The 21,791-nt window shown below is 42.8% G+C and overlaps 1 protein-coding gene across 15 annotated transcripts in view; it reads right to left on the reverse strand.

Annotated features, from left to right (window-relative positions):
* Positions 1-21,791, reverse strand: part of CAMTA1 (calmodulin binding transcription activator 1) — an 894,146-nt gene that overhangs the window by 862,469 nt on the left and 9,886 nt on the right. For 13 of the 15 annotated variants that reach the window (XM_060283601.1, XM_060283652.1, XM_060283622.1 and 10 more), the window contains one exon: positions 3,028-3,097. The exons of the other annotated variants lie outside the window; for them this stretch is intronic. In XM_060283601.1, the coding sequence (XP_060139584.1) occupies positions 3,028-3,097 (70 nt within the window). The remainder of the gene's footprint in view (positions 1-3,027; positions 3,098-21,791) is intronic. 15 annotated transcript variants of the gene reach the window in all.

Below are 21,791 nucleotides of genomic sequence, written 5' to 3' on the forward strand. Positions count from 1 at the left end.
GATGTGTAGAATCTTCAAAGTAGAGGTGAAAAAATTCTAAAATCTATACTCAATTCCGATATTTACCAATTACAGGGTACCTTCTATGAAAACAGTACTATGCTAGATGCTCAATCAATTGGCTTACTTTGAATAGTATATGACTAGTCACAGCTCTGAAAAAACTATTTACGTATAATTTTGACAATGAATGGAATATGAAACCCCCGCTTCTATTTCTATGTTTGTGGTCACAACCTGATGTTAATCATCTGTCCTTTTAGCCTCCTTGAAGAACCCGGCTGTCCTGCGGCATAGGAAGCATATGAGTGAGTGTGTGGGTGTATGTGTGGGTGTGTGTGGGGTTGGGGAGAGACAGAGAGAGACAGAGACAGAGAGAGAGAGAGAGAGAGAGACGGAGCGAGCGAGCGAGCACTCTTCTCAACAGCACAACTAACTGCTAGAGAAAAGGCTTCTTTCTGTCTTCCACTCTGATACCAAATCAGGCAGCAGTGAATCGGCCCAAAGGCTTTTAAAGAGGAAAAGGAGAATAGCTGTGTGAGCACTGTCTCAATCAAGTTCCTAAATTTAGCACTATATGGGGATGTGCGGCCATGGGTTCAAAAGGAATAGAAGTATGACAGGCCAACGGGTTCCCCTTAATCAGTTTTTAAACTGTGCTATTTCCAGAATTTTAGGTTCATGCTGTATATAAATTGGATGTTTTTAAGAAACATAACAATGGGTAAATTTTCCCACTGTGCATTATGAAGAGGGCAGTTTTCACACTGGGAAAAGAATATCAGGAATTCAAACAGCCAAACTGTTAAAACTCGTCTTTTCAAATTTCAGTTTTTCTAGTTAAAATGGAATAAAGAGTACCTTTGCTTTCACATTAGAAAAGAACTGCTCACATGGCTATACTGTATAAAGTTGTGTTGTTTAATTAAATATTGCTTTTTAATGTTTTTGGAGTAACTATAATTGATATCATAATTAGATAACACATGTACCAGTTTTTAAATCCTTGTCTCAGTACAAGGATTCCAACAGTATCTTGAGTTAATGTTAAAAGTAAGTTATACAGTGGTTTCAACTGCATCTCGGTATTTAAATCCAGAGTTAAACTCTGACACTGCAAAATGGAAGTGTCAACCAAATACAGTAAAACACTTCACTATCATTATCTAGCAAAATATGCGTGTCTGATACATGACTTCACAAAATAATTTTCTAACCTACTTCACAATAAAAAGAACTTGTGAAGCTCTTGAAATTGACAGATGATTTGTTTGGCTGACAGCTATTAATTCCAGAGAATGAACCACCTTTTCCAGTCAACCTTCAAATATTTTCCAAATAATAACTTTAGAGGCATCGTATAACTCAACTAAAACTTTCTAAAATGTACGAGAATGCTCATTCACTTAGTTAATTAGGCAAAAAGCAGAATTCTTATTTTCATGTTTTATTTCTAAATCTGAGATTTCACATTACCAAATCCTTCATTTAAATCCAAAGAAATGTATTTGACCTTTTCCTTGGAACACACTGTTGACTTCTACAAGGTAAATTATAACTGTATTAAGTCTAACCTGGAAATGATGTATACATTTTATTTTGATTCATAATTAATAAAAATTCAATAATTTTGGTTTTGTGAATAATTACAAACACTGTTATTCAATCAAGTTGATTATGATTAACCTCTCAACCTCTAGAACAAACTGTTCAAAATAAGCTGGTCTAACAGTGTACCAAATTGCTCAGTCTTACTGGGAATGTATCTGATCAACAACTTGGAGTGGTAAAATTAAAAGGAAGCGCTACAATTTTCTGTTTAGCTCTAATTATTATGTGCTTAGATTTAATTAGTAGGATAGGAACTGATTCAGGGAAACATAAGCACATATTGTTAAATTCAAGTCAGCACAGTGCTCACAGCAGCAAATACTGCCATTACTAATCTAAGACCTTCAAATCGCTATCCATCCAAAATAAATATTAATTAAGCACCAACGATGTGCCAAGCCTTGGTATGATTTCCTCTTATTCTTCTCGAAAGAAATTCTCCAAAATTAATTAAACTCAGTTGTAATTATCCAAAAGATTTTTTAAAGGTTAAAAAAAATAATAAGTTTTTTTAATAGAAAAGTATAACTAGTTTTGCTATTTCACAACCCCTTTCCTCTTCTTAGAGTGCGTGTGATCATCAAATCTTACCCTTTCTATTTTTAGGTGGCCAGATACCCTCTCCCTGTCAATCATATTACCAAACCTCTGACCCAGGTCTAGGTCAACTCAAACTCAGGTTTAATAAACTTCTCACTGTTTACCTGAATTTTATATTTTCAATCTAAAAACATGTAGGTGGGGGCAGATAAAGCGGCGAGGCCCAGAAGCCTTGCGATCAATTGCCGTCAATTTGGGTTTGGGGCATCCTCTCCTGCTTCGTCCCATTCAACTTCAATCTGAGCTACATGTGATCAAGTACATTTATTTTCTACTATTTATGAGGGAGCAGACATTTGTGGGACTCTATATCAGGCATCCAGAAAGGATTTTACATTGTCCTCCTTCATTTAATCGTCACAATAACCCGTCTGGGCATAATCACCCCCATTTTACAGATGAAGAACCTGAGGTTCAGATTAATTTGCCCAAGATCTACAGCTAGTAAGTGGCTCAAATGGGATTCAGACATAACCTCTGGCTTTTCCGGCAATACCACAAGGCTCCTACTCTAAGTCACCCAGAATTTGACACTAGAATTACAAAATCGTTGTATTAGTGTATCTAACATTTGCAGAGTGCTCTGAGTTTTCCATGTGATTAAACCCTTTGCCTTTGTAATCCTCACAGAAACTTTACGAGGGGAGTATTATTTTGCTACCCCCAGATGGATTAAGTAACTCATCTAAGATCACACAGCAAGTTAAAGGCAGAACCCAGGCCTCCTCATCACAGGCTTTCCTGCACTACAGTGATGGAATTACTCTCACTGCCAAGCCCACCCCTTCCTGTAAGTCAAAAGCTTTCGAATCCTACCTTCTATAGGTGGCACGGTGTTGAGAACACAGTAGGTGCTAGTTCCGCAGAATACACTTTGGGAAACGCTCTAAGGAAACAGAAAATAAAATGTAAAACTAATCTTTGAAAAAGATAAATACTGGCTCTTCTGTGATATTCCTGCCAAAGATGCAAAACCTGAATCTAATCATGAGGAAACATCGGACAAATCCAAATTGAGGAACATTCCACAAAATGGCCTGTAGTCTTCACAAACGTCAAGGTCATGGAAGTCAGAAAGGACTGAGAACTGTTCTGGATCAAAGGAGGCTGAGGAGACAATCAAGCGCCACCCAGGGTCCCCGCGGGGCCTTTCTCTACAAGGTCAGCACTGGGTCAACTGGCACCACCAGAATAGCTCGGAGGATTCGACGGTAGAGAGGTCTGTGTGTTCATTTCCTGATTTTGATGCCTGCATTGTGGTGATGGAGGAGAATGTTCTTGTTTGTAGGAAACACATAATAAAGTACTGACAGTCAAGGGCGATGAAACATACCGGCAACTCACTCTCTCACATGGGGAAAGAAGTTCTCTGCACTACACCTGCGATGTTTCTGTAGGCTAACAGTGTTTCAAAATGTAAAGTACACGTGTGTGAAAAAAAGATATATGCTGCTGAACCTCCAGTACCTGAGCAGTTTTTTTTAACAGGGAGCATATGTGCTGTACGTACAGTAAATTGTTACTAAGAAGAACCAATGCCATTTCATTCTGCAGCTCAGTCAACATTCAACGACATCATTACCGCTTCCCAACAGCAAGGCCCATACCTGACTGATTCAAACGGACCTGTGAGTGCCAACTAACAGCATGGCGGGCGGAGTGAGTCAGGGAGACGTTGGAAGACCAGGTCTCTGCTCTCAGGCTGCTTTATGTAGATAAAATTAAAGCTTTCATATAAAAACCTACACCATGTTGTACAGCAGAAACTAACACAACATTGTAAAGCAGTTATACTCCAATAAAGATATTAAAAAAAAAAAACCTATATCACAGTAACTTTTAAAAAGGAGGGGGGGAATTTCTCTGAGTCTTGCCAGCCAATTAGTCTGGGTCCCTTTTCGTTCAGTTGTAATATTAAATAAATTTTTAGATTATTCCTCCAGCACTATAAACCACAGATTTATATACCTAGAAAACCAAAGACAGTTCAACAATCACCCTCAACATTTCATGTTTAAAATATAAAAAACTCAGTTCTCTTACTTACTAGCTGTCCTTGGGAAAGTAATTTAACCTCTCTGTATTACCTCATCCAAAAAAGTACAGAGAATTGGATGGGATACTGCACAGATAAGGGCTTTAGATTCAAGAGTACCACTCAATATAAAATGCCATTGTTACTACGGTTAATGAGGATCATCTTTTTTTTTTTTTGCGGTACGCGGGCCTCTCAGTGTTGCGGCCTCTCCCATTGCGGAGCACAGGCTCCGGACGTGCAGGTTCAGTGGCCATGGCTCACGGGCCCAGCCGCTCCGCGGCATGTGGAATCTTCCCGGACCGGGGCACAAACCCGCGTCCCCTGCATCGGTAGGCAGACTCTCTACCACTGCGCCACCAGGGAAGCCCCAGTGAGGATAATCTTTAACAACGTTAACATTTTCTGACAATACACTGATGGCTGCCTGGATTTTTTGTGCCGCGAAGAGTGCTGAAATCTGACTAAGCTCACTCCCCTGAGGCTCTGATCTTCCTCTCCCTTGGAGCCACGGGAAGTGGGTGCTTCACCACAGAAAAAGTCTTTCTCCACAATGCGACCCCAGCTACCAGGATAACCATCAGCTCCTAATCATTTATTTCTTGTTTCTGGAAAATTCTTGTTCCAGTACTTTTACTGTCCTTCTTCTGCTTGATTTAATCAATAGTGGTAACTACTGGTTAGCAATCCAGGCCTGAGGGTTCTCCCTGTGAACTATGGACTCAGCAATCGTGTTCCTTTGGAAAATTCAACATTAGTCTCTCCCCCAACCGAGTGTGGGATTCTAGACTTCAGGCAACATCTTTGAGAGTCGCCAGCAACAGCCTTCTCAGCACCGTAATGCAACATCTCATCTTAATGTGGTTTCCAAATTGAAACTTGAAATTTTACGGTGTTAAAAAGAATGTTTTACGTTCAAGACTTAACATTTTCTGGCTTCCTATTACCCAAAAACAAGACAGCTTAGGTTTACCACTGATCAAGACATCTCACAATGGTCTTCTCAAAAGTTTTAAAAACCACTAATGTACAGTGGAACACATTAGTGAATGACTTCATAAAAAGAACTTTTACACCTGACTTCAAAGTTTGATGACAGGTAAATTAGTGGTAAAATGTATCAAATAACAAATCGAAAGAATTAAACGCTAAAAACAACATATGTAACAGAAATATCACGAACAACCAACCATGATTTCTCAATAGCACTAGCGTAATAAATGAAGTCTTAATAGTTCATTTAACCAGGAAAGAAACTCACTCACATAACTTGAGAGTGAAATCAAATGACATCCCACCCTAAAAAACACAACGTGAGTCTCAAAGCAAATAAGGCGAAACAAGCAAACTCACACAAGCAATGGCTACCTTGTATGAAGTACCCCGGGGCCAGCCTCTGAGCTAGGTCCTTTCACCAGGCCGAGACCTGGCTCTGGAAGCCAGACTGGCTCCGGAGTGCAGAGAGGGGCACTCACTGGTCGGAGGATCTGGAGCCACGGGGTCCTGAGCCAGGCCCACCACCGCCTGCTGGCAAGGCCGGGACAGACAGCTGAGCTCTCTGCGCACAGGCAAGGGCCGAGTGGGAAAAGTACAAGCTCTAACGCCAGCTCTGGATTCCAGTCTGCATGCTGCCCTCCCTGGCTGGCTCTCAAGTCTGACTCGGACCTCTCTGCCCTCGGGAGCCTCCCGCTGACTGAGGCGAGTAGCCCAACTGGTGCTGTCTGAATAGCCTGTTATTTCCCTCCTGCCGGATGCCTCCATCTTTATCATAACTCCTTCCATGTGTTCTACACACATGAAAGGAGCACCTCACGTGTGCCAGACACACCGTCCTAGGAGCTGGGACCCAGCAGTACACAAGACTAACAAAGGTCCCACACTCATGGGGTACATGCCAGTGGGGGAGGCAGGTGGTAAGTGGGATAAATGCTGTGAAGGAAATAAAACGGAGTGATGCTCTACAATGAAAAGTCAGGTAGGGAGAGCTCTGTTTCTGAAAGTACATCCATGTGTGGAGCAAAGGGACTACTTGATTAGAGCATCAGGAAACCCGGACTCTCTCATTAACTAGGTTGAGCGGCTCTCAGCGTGGCTGCACTTCAGTCATCTAGGGAGATTTTTTAAATTCTGATGCCCAGGCTGCAATCCTGACCACTTCAGCCAGAATGTATGGAGATGGAACCCAGGCATCAGTATTTTTTAAAGGTTCCCAAGTGATCCCAAGGTGTATCCAGGATGGGAGCCACTGAAACAAACAGCTGCATGACGCTGCTAACTCTCTGACTTTGCCAGTTTTCTCGAGAATAAAATCACAGGTTGACCTTGAGCAGTGCATCCCCAACTTTAACGCACATGTGGGTCATCTGAGGCTCTTGCAGGTTCTGACCCACAGGTCTGAGTGGTGCCTGAGTCTGTGCCTCTGAGACACCCCCATGATTCCTAGCCAAATTAAATTTACAAATTTAATGTGCTTTGACACCGGCCACACCTAGACTATCAGAAACTAGATGATCTAAAAGATGAGGAATTAGATCTAATAAAGATCCAGTCCCAACACTCCTGACTGCACAATTCCATGGATTCCTAATAGACTGAGAAAGTACTTTTGCCTGTTAACACAAACTATAATACAAAACTATACCAGAATATCCAAGCAAGAAAAGCAAAAGACACTACAAGGATGGTTACTCAATTAAGTACAGTCCAGTGTCCGCTAGAAGTACCCAAGAGAGGACACAGAAGCTCTTTAAAGTATTCCCTGCCTTCAAAAGGTATATCTAATTGGAGACAACACTAAAAAAAAAAAAAGAAAAAAATGTAATGAAGAAATAATACATGATTTATTAAAGCCTGAAGTGAGGAGATGAGAGCAGTATGGAAACCTAGTAACTATCTGTGTACCAGCACAAACTCCTTGGAGGCATGAAATATGTTTTATCCATTTTTGCCTCCCTTCAGAGAACCTAGGTCAGAGGGTTACACATAGCCACATTCGTTTTATATACTAAAATATATATATATAAATATATATATATAGTTTTGGATGATGGAATAAATGAAACAAAATGCTATATAACGAGAAGTGATTACTGGCTTTTGGACAGAGAAGCTGCATGATGAAAACTGTATTTACAGTTCTTTGAAATAAGGACTGACAATGCTTAAGTCTCCATAGAGTCCCTTTAAAACTAGCTGAGGACCCACATAGCTTATTAAAACAAAGGCAGAGAGATGCCCCATTGAATGCAATAAACCAGCTGTATCAATTAAAAGTGATACATTAAAAAGATTTTGTCACATAGCTTTAAACTGAGCCTTGAAATTCACTGATCATTACACATAACATGACATATAAAAAATCAAAATTAAGGCAGAGTCCGAAATTCTCAGCACCTTTACTAAACTCACCAGTTTTGCCTAGCATTCTAGGCATCGTGCCTAGTTAGGCAGGCTAACTCTTAGAGCAAACTGTGTCATGGCTCAAATACCATAAATATTTACTTCCTGCTCGTGTAAAGTCCAAAACAGTAGATCAGGAGGCAGCTCTCCTCCAAGCAGCGGCTCAGGCCCCACATCTCCTTCCATCTCATGGCAGGAGCCTTCCTACGTCACTGGGCTCTTCTGCATCAGCCAGCAGAGGTAAAGGACACGGATAACCGAGCCGGACGGTTCTACGGGCCAGGCCTGGAAGTGGCACACTTCTCAGCTCTCACGCCATTGGCTAGGATATGGCCACAAAGCCACACCTAATTGCAAGGGAGATTGGGAAATGCAGTCTGGCTACCTGCCCAGGAAGAGGAGCTAGGTTTCGCAATCAGCTAGCAGTCTCTGCCACAATGTCATCTGTAACTGTTTGTTTTTTTTTTTAATTATAGAAGAGTCATTCCTTTCAGAAATACCTTCTAAACCTACAACCTCCACCTTTAACCCCTAAGGCCATTCAGCATCTAAACCCAATCTAGCAGTTTTTCTACTCTGATAAATATTTTTCTAACATATTCAAGATAAGACTACATCCAGGGCATCCTTGAAGGGATGTCTGGCTTCTTTGGTACTTAATGTCTGGCACATAATAGAAGCGCAAATATTCGTTGAATTCATGGACGAATGGCATTCCCAGAAGTTCATGGAAAGGAAAAAGAATGGTCCCATCTCTTGCTCTGGTGACGGTAGGATTTACTGAAGACCAGCAGTCTTTTTAAGAACCTCTGTCTCCCTCTCCTGAGGCCACCCCGAGTTGCCACCTGTCTTCTGGAACATGAACAATCAAGCAGTAAGACAAGAGCTACTTTCGACCCAGTAAGAAGAACTAAGGGGGTGAAAATACTCTACCATGTTGACGGACAACAACAGAGCCAACGCTACCATTGAGAGCACAGGGCTGCTCGACAAAGAGGAACACAGGGTCTGTCAGAGACCAGGCTCTGGAAGCCTCGATAAAACCGGGCTAATGACCTCTGAGACTAGAAAGCCAACATGCACCCTAAACACAAACCACAAAAGGTTAGTGGGGGAAAAAATTACATGGTATAGTACAAAAATATTTTGTGCTCATGTATTAGAGACAAAATTAAAGTGTGTACTCAAGTTAAAAGGAAAACTGCGAGTCTGCTAGGTGGCTGACTTCCTACTACTGGGGCCAGCGCAGTAAGAAAGTGAAGCAGTAACCTCTAAGGTAATTGGGGCACAAACCATTTTAGGCTCTCAAATTGAGTTCAACACCTAGAATTGAGTTCAACAGCAAACAAGTTGCTAAAACAAACCACAAAACAGTTGAAGGGCTACGAAGCTAATACAGGAACTAATACTACAATATATCGAGCCTGATTTATGACCTGAGAAATCACATTAATTGATTCACTACTACCAGAGATTCATGTAAAGCGTATTTAAACTGATTTCAGAATGAAAAAAAAAATTCTTTCTAGGTATGAATCGCAGTATCATTAGAATTTTTATAAATTTAATTTGGCTAGGAAGCCAGTATACTCAATACTCTGAAAATAATCAAAGAGCACTTATTAAATGTCCTCACTTGTATAAATAGATTCTAGTAGAACATATTCAGAAAAAAAAAACACTATATGAAATTTAAAATTACACTGTCTCAGTAGAACTTACCATTACTAATACTGATAACTTTTTTAACTACTCAAAGAGAGATATAAAATATCAACTCAACAAGCTAGGCATTCCATTTGATATTATGTACATATAACAAGCATTTTCACATTTAAAATCTTATTCTGGCCCCAGAAGGCAGCAGAGCAGACATGATGTCTGTTCTAGAAAAGGCATCAAGGCACAGGCAGAGACACCTGCCAAGGGGCACAGGCTGGGAGAGGACAGAGCAAGAACCAGGAGCAGGGCTCCCTACACAACTCCTGGGCTGTTCCCACAGAACACAGGCTCTCTCCCAATAATGCAATAATGCTTCTCCACAAAGAACCAATGCAAAAGTTGGGGCAGAAAAAGTTCACAAGTTGCTCTGACAGAAAAGCCAAAACATACGAGGAACATGGAAGAATACCTAGGAATGCAAGCTGGGAGTTCAACATCCTAAAGGAAAGGCCAGCAACACAACAGCTACACACACACAAGTCTGGATGTTGATCTCGTAGAAAGATTTTCCGTGCTTCTCAAACATTTTTTAGTCCATGAACCACAGACCACCCATAACCGATCACTATTTGCTACGGCCCCAAAACTAAAACCTCATCAAAACCAAAGGGGAGGGGACTTCCCTGGTGGCGCAGTGGTTAAGAATCCGCCTGCCAATGCAGGGGACACGGGTTTGAGCTCTGGTCCGGGTAGATTCCACATGCCACGGAGCAACTAAGCCTGTGTGCCACAACTACTGAGCCTGCGCTCTAGACCCTGTGAGCCACAACTACTGATGCCGGCACGCCTAGAGCCCATGCTCCGCAACAAGAGAAGCCATCGCAATGAGAAGCCCATGCACTGCAACGAAGAGTAGCCCCTGCTTGCCGCAACTAGAGAAAGCCCACGCGCAGCAACGAGGACCCAATGTAGCCATAAATAAATAAATAAATAAATAAATTTTTTTTAAAAAAAACAAAACCAAAGGGGAGGAGAACACTGTTTCTCATAGCAGAGCAATGAGGCGTCCCCTTGAATGGAACCTGGCCACGTGGGGCCTCACCTCATCCAAATGTTGCCAGAACTAGGAAGAATGCCAAGACACTCTCAGTGGCCAAAGACATCTGTCCACGCGCAAAAGCTCACACACTTCACTGTGAGAAGGGCTCTCTGATCCACAGTCCTAGCTTGATTACTATTAAACCATGCATAGTTCTAATAAGCTTAATTATCAGGTTGCCAAGCCCAGAGAAGATCAGAAGCAACAAATCAGAAGGGGAAAGGACAGCTAGAGACTGACAGATAAGTAGAAGCAAAAGTGACAAGGAACAGCAAGGACAGATTTTTAAAAAACAATAAACTAGATACAAGGACTTGAAAGGTACAGCAGTTTGGGGTCATTTATCATAAAAGCAAACAGTCTACTGGAAAAGTCCTAAAAATATCACAGCATTAAATAAAGCCCAGTTCAGTAACTTAGGTACAACAAAATGAACCCAAGTTAACAAGTAAAATGTACGCTACAGTCCACGTGCTCTACTGAACATGGGGGGAAAGTGGCAACGCCTTTTGTTTGCAAATCTCTTTACATTCCATAAAATACTTCCACATGAATTACCTGATTTTATCCTTAGCAACATCCTAAGGCAAGCAGGACAGATACCCCCATTGGCCAAGAATTTGCTGATAAATAATTCAATTTTCGCAGAGCAGAGGGTTTATCAATGACAATTACAATACAGTCTGTTAATCCATCTAATAGGAGAGAGCACTTCAAGAGGCACCTACGCCTCTCATCGGGGATGAAGAGAGACGGCAGGGAAGGCTTCCTCAGAAGGGTCCCCAACGCGACATACCTGAACCCTCAGCTGGAACTGCACCTCCAAAACTTCCCATCCTGCCCTATAGGGCATCTTTCCGAAGAACTGCCCTATGCCCCCTAGGGCCATCATCCCTCCCTACTGGAACTCCACGGTGGACTGCCCATGACCCCCACCCCCTGAAGTTAGCACACACTCTTGTATAACCTCCTCCCCTTGAGTGTGCACTGGACCTAGTGACTTTCTTCTGACAACAGAATGTGGCATTGGGACATCACTTCCATGAATAGGCAACGTGCATCGTGCCTCCTGTCTTGCTAGCAGACTCTCCTTTGCTGGTTCTGATGAAGCAAGCTACCGTGCTGGCTCTGCCCATGAAGGAACCACGTGAGCTTAGAAGAGTACCCTTCCCCAGTCGGGCCTTCAAATGAGACCTTGACTGCAGGCTTGGGAGGCCATGAAGCAACAGGTCCAGCAAAGCCCTGCCTGAACTCCGGACCCACAGAACCAGATAATAAATGTGTCTTTTTCTAAACCACTAAGTTTATGGTAATTTGTTACAGCAGCAAAGATAACTAATACACTGATCAGGGCCCAGTGATTTCTTTTCTCACCTTGGACTTGATCAATCATTTCACTATCATTTTACCAGCACTCTGCATTTACCACCAAAACCCTTGAAAGAATTGTCTACTCTCTCACTACCTCTTTCTCATCCTCTCAACTCACTATCAAATTGACAAAAATCAGTAGTCTTTTTCTTAGTCTTCATTCTACTCAACCTCTCGGCATTACAACTGATAACCTCCTTACAACCCTTTGCACTAAGCGTCCCTGACTTTATGTTCTTGTTCTACCACACCTCTCTGACCATTCTTCCTTGGTCTCCTCTGGTCCTCTCCCCTCTGGTGTCACTTAAATGGAAGCATTCACCACATTTCTGCCCACAAGTCCCTTCTCTTTTCCCATGACAATTTCACCCACTGCTGTGAATTCTACTCCTAATTCATCTGAACTGATTCATTCTTTCAACCAACAGGCACTGTTCTGGGCACAGAGCTGTATAATAGCCACAAGCAAGACAATCAAGGTTCTACGTTCATGAAACTTACATACTCTGCCAGAGGCTCTATTTGCCCCTCCAGGTCCACCCACCACCCTTCTCCACCCCGCCCTGTGCCAGGGAGGCTGACCTCTATGGACTCCATCACCAGGGCTCCCTTGCCCTCTGAAAGTTCAATGAAGAGAAAAAACAGGGTGATATGAATGATTCCCTAATCTCTGATCCACACTCCCAATGTCATATTGTACGCATACATGATAACGCTACCCCAATTACACCTAAAACAGAACCGATACGTTTGCATCCAGTCTCCCCCAAAGATATCCCTCCTTATTCCTCCCTCCCTCAGTTAATGGCCTCACTAACACCAGCTGTTGAGGTTCACAAGCTAAAGTCACCTCCAACTCTTCTCATCCCTCAAGGCCCATGGTCAGTCAGGCACAAAACTGTGCCTCTCTCACACATACACATACAGCTCAGTCACACCAGCTCCTTTTTCCAACCCACTGCTACCGACGTTCCTGCCAGGAGCTACTGTCTCCCAACTCCAGTCCTTCCTCTTTGCTCATTCATTCATTCAACCAACAAACATTTACTAAGCCCACCCCAGGTGCCAGGTATTCAAGCCTCTGACCACTAAAGATGTAAATCTAACTGAAGGAGAAAGAGAAGTAAACAAGCAAGTTCAACACAAGTAAAAGATCTAGGACCAGGAAAACCATAAAGTACTGTGGGTGCACCAGGGAAGGGCACACAACCCGATCTAGGTCAAGAAGGCTTACTCCGAAAAGTGTTATTTAAGCAGAAACCCAGAGGACGAGGAGAGGCAGCAAAACAGACCGTATGTGTAAGTATGTGTGTATTTGTTTTAGAGGAAAGTGCGCCTCCTAAGCCAAGGCGAGGACAGCGCGCAAGGCCTAAAACGAAGAGAAAGCATGGTGCCCTGAGACACCCAGAATCTAAAACAATTCCCCACAGTGGGACACTGGCGAGGACACCGGAGCAGTAAGCAGGTCCTTATTAGCACCTTCAAGCAGAACTGACTAAGCAATCAATCCCACCCCTCCGCTAAAAAAACAAACAAAACAACAACAAAAAAGCCTAAAAGCCTCTCCCAAAGCAGAGAGAGTAAACGCCAGGCTCCTCAGTCTGACTTTCCAAGCCCCTACAGCCCAGCCCCTACCTACTTTGCCCGGCTCATCTACCCACATGCACCAGGAACCCCAGCCTCCCCGGTACTCCTGGCTCTGTGCCTTTGCTCCATTTCCTCCGCTTGGAATTTCTCGTCAAACCAGCATGTTTGCCTGTCAATAATGCCAGGTCAAATTCTACCTCCTTCCAGAAGTCTTCCCAGTTCCTTCCAGCGCATGATTACACCATGCATCATGACCTGCCTTGACTCAGTTACATCCATATCTGTTCCCCTGCAGGGTGGAAGCTTCTGGAGTATTATGAACAGAAGTGAATCCTAATTTCCAAGACTAGGAAAAATGTTCAGAAAAATATTCAATTTATCAGCATTGCACTTCTAAGTAAACAACCAAAGAGGGTCATGAAAAAATAATTATTTTTGAATTATATAAATACAATCAATCACAAGCCTAAATTTCTGTATGTTTTCAGTAAGTATCTCTAAGTAAAAATGGCTACACACTGCCTCATAAGATAAAAAACAGTAAGTAGATAAGCTCAGAAAGGTTGCTACTTGCTCAAAGTCACAAGGCACTGAAGGGGTAAAGACCAGAGTCAAGGCTTCAGGGACTCCTCAAAAGCTACAAACAGGGCTTCCCTGGTGGCACAGTGGTTGAGAGTCCGCCTGCCGATACAGGGGACACGGGTTTGTGCCCTGGTCCGGGAAGATCCCACATGCCGCGGAGCGGCCAGGCCCGTGAGCCATGGCCGCTGAGCCTGTGCGTCCGGAGCCTGTGCTCCGCAACGGGAGAGGCCACAACAGTGAGAGGCCCGCGTACCGCAAAAAAAAAAAAAAAAAAGCTACAAACAGCCAGATATAACCACAGTATCCCCATGTATCTCCCTAACCAGCCATCCGATTACCTAAAACTTCCTTCCTTCACTCTCCCCTCAATTAATTCCTATTTTCCTTCAGAGTTCAGCTCAAGAAGGCTCCTCCAAGCTTTCAGATGAGCAAATCCCTTTCTGATGCACTACACTCGCCTGCATAGCGTGGACGTGATACAGCACTAAGAAGGCAAGTGCAGTGTATCAGTTGTAATCACACACAGCACCTTGATTAACGCTGGTTTCCCTGTCAGCTGCGTGAGGACAGGGACCATGACTGTCCTTCTCTGGGCCTGGCACTTTATTATTATGTGCTGAGTAAATGAGCTGCCTTAAGAGTATAAGAGTAACTGATAGTCACATGGCCTCCACAGGACTACAAGATCCTAAAATAATTTCTGACACCTCCAATAATAATAATGACAATTACATAAAATTTAATGTCATATTACTGTAATATATTCTAACTCTTTTATAATTAAATATTCTTGAGTGGAACCTGTTAATTCTCTATTAATCAGAATGAGTGTTAACCAGAATACCACATTTTTTCTAAACACGCAAGGCATCAGCAAACTTTCACATCAAAAGAACACACACCACAAGAAGCCGACCTATACAGGCCATATGAGTAACTATTTGCTGTCTTGGAACCTGAAAAGTCCAATTCCAGCCTCATAGAGAATTAGGTTTTTCAACAACACAGGCTACTATATTAATAAGTTTAAACAACAATTTTTTTTTAAGGCAAGATGCTTGGGTGCTTGAGTTAGGCAGGACTAGTTCCAGCAGATCCATAAAAAGGATTTAAACTCCCCAGATTGATCCACCCATTTAATATATAATCCCTATCAATATCAAAACAGCCTTTTTTGTAGAAATTGACAAGCTGATCTGGATATTCATATGGAAAATCAAGGAACCCAGAATATTCAGAACAATCTTGAAAAAGAAGAACGGTTGGGGGACAGACACTTCCCAATTTCAAAACTTAACTACAAAGCTACAGTAATCAAGACAGTGTGGTACTGGCATAAGGAGAGACATACAGATCAATGGATTAGAACTGAGACTCCAAAACCAAGCCCACACACTTATGGCCAACTGATTTTTGGCTAAGGTGCCAAGATACTTCAATGGGAAAAGAATGGTCTTTTCAACAAATGGTACTGGGACAACTGATATCCACATGCAAAAAAGGATGAAGCTGGAAGCCTACCTACCTCACAACATACAAAAACCCAAAATGAATCAGAGGCCTAAATGTAAAAGCTAAAACTATTAAACTCTGACAAGAAAACATAGGTGTAAATCTTCATGACCTTGGATTAGGCAATGGTTTCTTAATTATGACAGCAAAAGCATAAGCAACAGAAGAAAAAACAGATAGACTGAACTCAATCAAAATTTAAAACTTCTGTGCTTCAAAGGAAACCAGCAAGAAAGTGAAAAGACAATCCACAGAATGGGAGAAAATATGTGCAAATCATACATCTGATAGGGATGATATTCAGAATGTATCAAAAATGCCTACAACTCAAAAGCAAAAAACCAAACAACTCGATTCAAAAATGGGCCAAGGCCTTGAATACACATTCCTTCAAAGGAGACACACAAATGGCCAATAAGCACAAGAAGAGATGCTCAACATCATTAGCCTTTAGAAAATGCAAATCAAAACCACAATAAGATACCACTTCACATCCACTAGAATGGCTGTAATCAAAAAGACAGATAACAGGGCTTCCCTGGTGGCGCAGTGGTTGAGAGTCCGCCTGCCGAAGAGGGGGACACGGGTTCGTGCCCCAGTCCGGGAAGATCCCACATGCCACGGAGCGGCTGGGCCCGTGAGCCATGGCCGCTGAGCCCGCCCGTCCGGAGCCTGTGCTCCGCAATGGGAGAGGCCACAACAGTGAGAGGCCCGCGTACCTCAAAAAAAAAAAAAAAAAGACAGATAACAACAAGTGCCAGCAAGGCTGTGGAGAAATTGGAACCTTCAAACATCACTGGCGGGAATGTAATATGATGCAGCCACTTTAGAAAGCAGTCAGGCAGTTCCTCAAAAGTTAATCACAGAGTTACCATATGACCAGCAATTCCACTCCTGGGTGTACACCAGAGAGAAGTGAAAACACATGTCCATGCAAAAACATGTACACAAATGTTCATAGCAGCATTATTCATAGTAGCCAAAAAGTGGAAATAACTCAAATGTCCATCAACTGGTGGACAGATAAATAAAATGTGGTATATCTATATAATAGAGTATTATTCCACCATAAAGAAATGAAGTTCTGATATATAGTATAACGTGGATGAAAACATTATGCTAAGGGAAAGAAGCCAGTCACAAAAGGCCACATATTGTAGGATTCCATCTATATGAAATGTCCAGAATTGGCAAATCCATAAAGACAGAGAGTGGATTTCTAATTGCCTAGAGCAGAGGAGAGGGAGGAAAGGAGAGTGCCTACTCACGGGTAGAGGTTTCTTTTTGGAGTGATGAAGATGTTCTAGAATTAGATAGTGGTGATAGTTACACAACTGTGTAAATATACTAAAAACCACTTAACTGTATATTTTAAAAGGGTGAATTTTATGTTATATGAATTATACCTCAATAAAGCTGTTACTAAAAAGGAATCAAATCCCTTTATGTATCTTTAAAACATTATATACTTTCCTCTTTTGTTAAGCAGAGCATACTTAGTATTGCTTCTGTGAATACACTCAAGGTCATCACTATGAAACATCAATTACTAAGCAGCTGTATTTTCAGACTTCATTGGTGTGCTGGCTACTAGCCCTTTTACATAGACCTCCAAACCACTGCTTTCAGCCTTCTACTGTTTACTATAATTTTACTTCCTCCTTCTACCATGAGAAATCAAGAAAAACCTGAGATTAGACGCAGGAAGGATACGAAGAAAAAGCCAAACAAGTATGCATACAGGTAGCCGCATGTGCTTAAGACAGAGGCTGTTCCGTTTCCTCCCTCCAGACTCCCTCTTCAGAGGCAATGTCTCCAACCGTCCAGGTTTAGTGGTCCACAAGAAAGGGAAAGGCAAGGGAGCCCACCCAAGCATCTCAACCGTGGGACACCTCAGAAGACACTGGCATCCCTCACACTGCCTGGTTCTCCCTGAGAACCACCAGGGCAATGGCTGCCAGGCCACCAGGTTCCCACGGGTCCCGGCTGCTTCACCACCACTCCAAGCACGAGCCCTGGGACAGCTGCTACACCCACTGCTGACTTGCTCCACACACAAGTGGGCTGGCTGGCTGAGGATGCTCCGCCTCATAGCTGTAGCCACAGGGAACATTTTCTCTGCAAAAAGTTTACTCGCTATAGCGAGTGGACATGAGAAATCCATTTTGGAGTCAATATTCTTTCTTTTACACTGTCTGATGGAGACAGAGGTCAAGGCATCAGGACCCCCTGCTACAGTCCCCTTCTCCCACAATCCTTCACCTTAAGCCCCTCTAAGTGATCAGCAGGCCAGCAACCCTAACCAGCCCTCTCTCAGCGTGCACCGGACCGGGGTGAACACCCAGCCATGGAACAAAGCAAGTGGCTGAGAGGAGTCAGTCCAAACCTCAGTCTAGAGTATTTTAAACACACGCCATAGAGACTGGAGTCAGATGACAGTGAGCCCTGGAACCAGAGTCAGGAGGCACAGAAGCCATGACTGGGACCCCTGCCCACTGCGTGCCAACTACAGTGAGGCAAGAAGCCTGCGTGCGAGTGAGAAGCCCTGTGTGCAAGGAGAAACGGGGAGCAGCAGAGAGGGGGGCCAGCAGAGCCATGACCCCCGCTCAGCCCCAGGGGCTCCAGAGGAAAAGGCCACTCCAGGCTCTCCGGGTGCAGTTCCCAGACTGTCCAGTTGGCCTCTGCTCTCCTTATACAAAAACCACCTTCACTTAACCTAAGTGGCTTGTGTTCCCTGCAAGAAAAACAGCTCCAACTAAAGGAGGGCCAGCTTCCCCTCCCTGACATCAAGTGTCCTAGTGTCCACTTTCTATATAAATGAACCTCAGAGCCATCTGATGTTCGTTTAGTGTGTGTGTGTGTGTGTGTGTGTGCGCGCGCGCATGCAGGGGTCGGCAGGGTGGGGGGGGGGCAAGGGATTTTGATGCTTTATTTAAGGCACAACCTGCCAACTTAGTGTAATGAAAACATTGCCATACATTTACTTTTAGCTCCTTATAGCTACTTTTCTCATTGGGTTTTAAATCCATTTGGGGTTATTTTTTAATTGTGGAAAAATACACATAACCTAAAATGTACCACTTTAACCCTTTCTGAGTGTACAATTCAGTGACATTAAGTACATTCACGCCGTTGTGCACCATCACCGCTCACCACTGTTTATCTTTAAAAGCGCTCTGAAAACCACGACTTTTTCATTCTTTTGTATTAAACAGGGATTTCCGTCTATGCTCTGTCATCAAGCGACAAGGTGGTGCTAAAGGCGCTGGCGGGGAGACGGCAGAGAACACCCGCAACCACCTGGAGCAGCCCCAGGGCAGCTAAGTCCATCCTCGGCTCCTCCAGCCCCGGCCACAGAAGCTGGAGCCTAAAAATACCGGCAGAGGACACACACCGGCTGTCAAGGAGATCCAGCCCAGTTAGAAAGGCTGCCACTATCACCTGATTTGCATCAGAAGACACCCATACGGGCAGCAATGGCTCATCTGTAGAATAATCAGATTCAGTGGAAAAAGACTGATGGTCCTTGCCTCCCAGAGTGCCTGGAATAAACCTCTGGGCCTTGAACTTGGTCAAGTAATCCATGATCAATTTCTAGAGGACCCCTAGGAAGAAAAACAAGTACTTCAAAAATGTTGAGTACCCCACTCGTCACCTTCCGCTTGTTATAGCTCTCTTTGTAAGCACAACAGCCTGTTACTGATAAAATTAAATGAGGAAGAGACCTCCATCAGAAGCTTTGTCAAAGCAAATGATTCAGCCAGCACATTTCATAATGGCAGAGACAGAAAGGATAAGGCAGAGAATGTTGCCAAGAACACCGGGAACTTTAACTTGACCCTCAGTATCTTTAAATATGAAAGAAACTTTCAAAAACTAAATTAAATTCAAGGTATCTCCAAACGCCAGGCCTGGAGCAGCCCGGGCAGTATGCACAAGTGAAGATGCTATATGATCAATTACAGTGGACTCACCGAAACTCCCCAATCCACAAGAGTTTCTTAGTAGGAAGAGTCTAGCAATAGATACATCCTAATAACAGTTATACTAATCAACTCCAGGAAATAAAGCTAAATGAATATAAATAATACTACCTTAAACATAAATGTCTGAGGTTAGCAGACACTTTTGCATCTGTAATCGTGTATTATCTAAGTCTGTTTTTCCAACACTATAAACTCTCATCCATATTAGAATAAAGACCTGAAATGTGTCACAGGGAATAACTAAGCAGAATGAACATTTTTGTGCTGTGCATCTTTAACAACTTTAACAATTTCTTTTGCAATTTTTAACTCGCAACGTGTTAGACCTAAAAAATTAAGCCCTCTCCGTATACCAGAAAGGAGGCACCTCGGTGACTATAGTTCAAATTCCTCGTACACAGACGGCCTGACCTGGAGCAAGTACCTCAAAAGGAAAAGAGAGTTACACAGAATAAGACAGCTGCACACCAGCACAGCAAGCCATGAAGCGAAATCCCACACATGCAACTTCGTTTTCTTAGCATCATAAGTCAGATTGGGAAGGAACTTTAGAGGCTGTCACCAGGACTACCCTCTACCCAACACGTGAATCCCCTTAAAATTATGACCGACTAACTCATTACACGAGAGCAGAAGCCTAGGAAAAGCAAGATGAGATGCTGAGCCAGAATCAAGAGTGACGAAGTAGGATCTGGTAAGGAAGAGAAGGCTGCAGAGGCCAGGGAGAGAGGCTTCTAGCGCCCAGCCTACAGAAGTGGCAGCAAGCACAGCAAATACACCTCTAGCTGGGGTCCTTGCTCCCGTTCGCCAGTGTTCCTGGCTACTGAAAGAGAAGAGTACGCGCTGGGAACCACAGTGGACTTGTTCTCAAAGCCATACAGGAAACCTAAGCCTTTGTGGCCAGAGGACTCATCTAGCACTGTTTGGTTCAGGGTAAGACAAAAATGATATTGCTGGCACTACAGCTAGGCTGCCCAACATTTTGAAATCTGATATCAAAACCCATAACTTTTCATAAATCCTACAGCAGTACACAGTAGAACACCGTTTTGAAAATGACTGCGTGTTTACGGAAACCCTCTACCATTAACTATTCCTTTTTTCAACAGTATTTACAATTAGATTCCTTCCTGGAGATTGTGTTTAAATAATTTTAAAATGATTCAGTTCTTAGAGAAAATAATAAATGTCATTTAAGTCAGCTTCAAATGCTTATGCATGTCTACTTGCTCTCATTTTTTTCCTCAGAGCATCTACTTAAAGGAGGAAGCTAAATAACAGACCACGAATCTCTGTTCCCCACCAGAAAACTTGGCTCAACCTAAAGGAACACCAAGCTCTCATTTCATTTAAGGCTGGGAGAAGACAATATCTCTGAGTTGTCAGGAGGTTTAAAAAGTCATCTCAGGAGTAACACTGGGTATCAATCAAAATGGTTGCAATTTGAATCATCTCTAACCATAAATTGTAACTGAGCCAAAATGATTTTTAAATATAACACATTTTACTTCTAGATGTTTCTTGGCAATTAAATAACTGGAAAGTCAACAAACCCCCAAGAAACCAGAGAAAATGAACTTTTTTTTATAGCTCACCATTCATCAACTACAGGAGGCCCGAAAGATGCCAGACGCCAGAGGCTCAGCCTCCAACACGGCCCTGCAGAGGCAAACTCCAAACAAGATTTCTTCAAGAACTGCTCTCACGCAGCACTAAATTACAAGCAGTGACCTCCCTGGAGGAGAAGCTAGAGTCAACAGCTACAGGAGTATGTGATCTAGGAAGATAAAACCCAACTCCGACACAAGAGCTGCCATGCCAGTTACATAATTATAATCACAACATACTGAAACTCTAAGTATCAAACAATAGTTATTTAAAATATTTCAAGAGGAAGAGAATCCCTCCCCCCTCAAAAAAAATCCAAATGTATTCCAAAAGTAATTTGCATAGAATATAATTTAATCTGCAGGCCTAACCTCTCTGAAATAAAGTAGAATCCTCTGATTTAGCCAAATTACAACAGAAATGCTGCTTTATAACAAAGGAGCTACAGCACAGCACCCTGAACTTCATGGGAGAACAAAAATGTAGTGTCAATATGTTCACAACACAGCTCAATCCACAAAATCATGAGATAATTAAACTGACTGTTTTTAGGATTCAATCTGTTTCGCCAGAAACCTTGTCCAAGCTACACTGATGCAAATCAGCATGAGCAACTCCAGCTCTGTTGAAACAACTCCAGTATCTTATCTTTTGTTTTACCTTTTATCGCTGATTTATGGGCTGATGGTAAACTGATTTGTCCATGTGCCAGAACTCAGCTTGGGAACACAGAACAAGA

This window comes from Globicephala melas, chromosome 1, assembly GCF_963455315.2.
Source record: "Globicephala melas chromosome 1, mGloMel1.2, whole genome shotgun sequence".
In the NCBI taxonomy this organism is placed as follows: Eukaryota; Metazoa; Chordata; class Mammalia; order Artiodactyla; family Delphinidae; genus Globicephala; species Globicephala melas.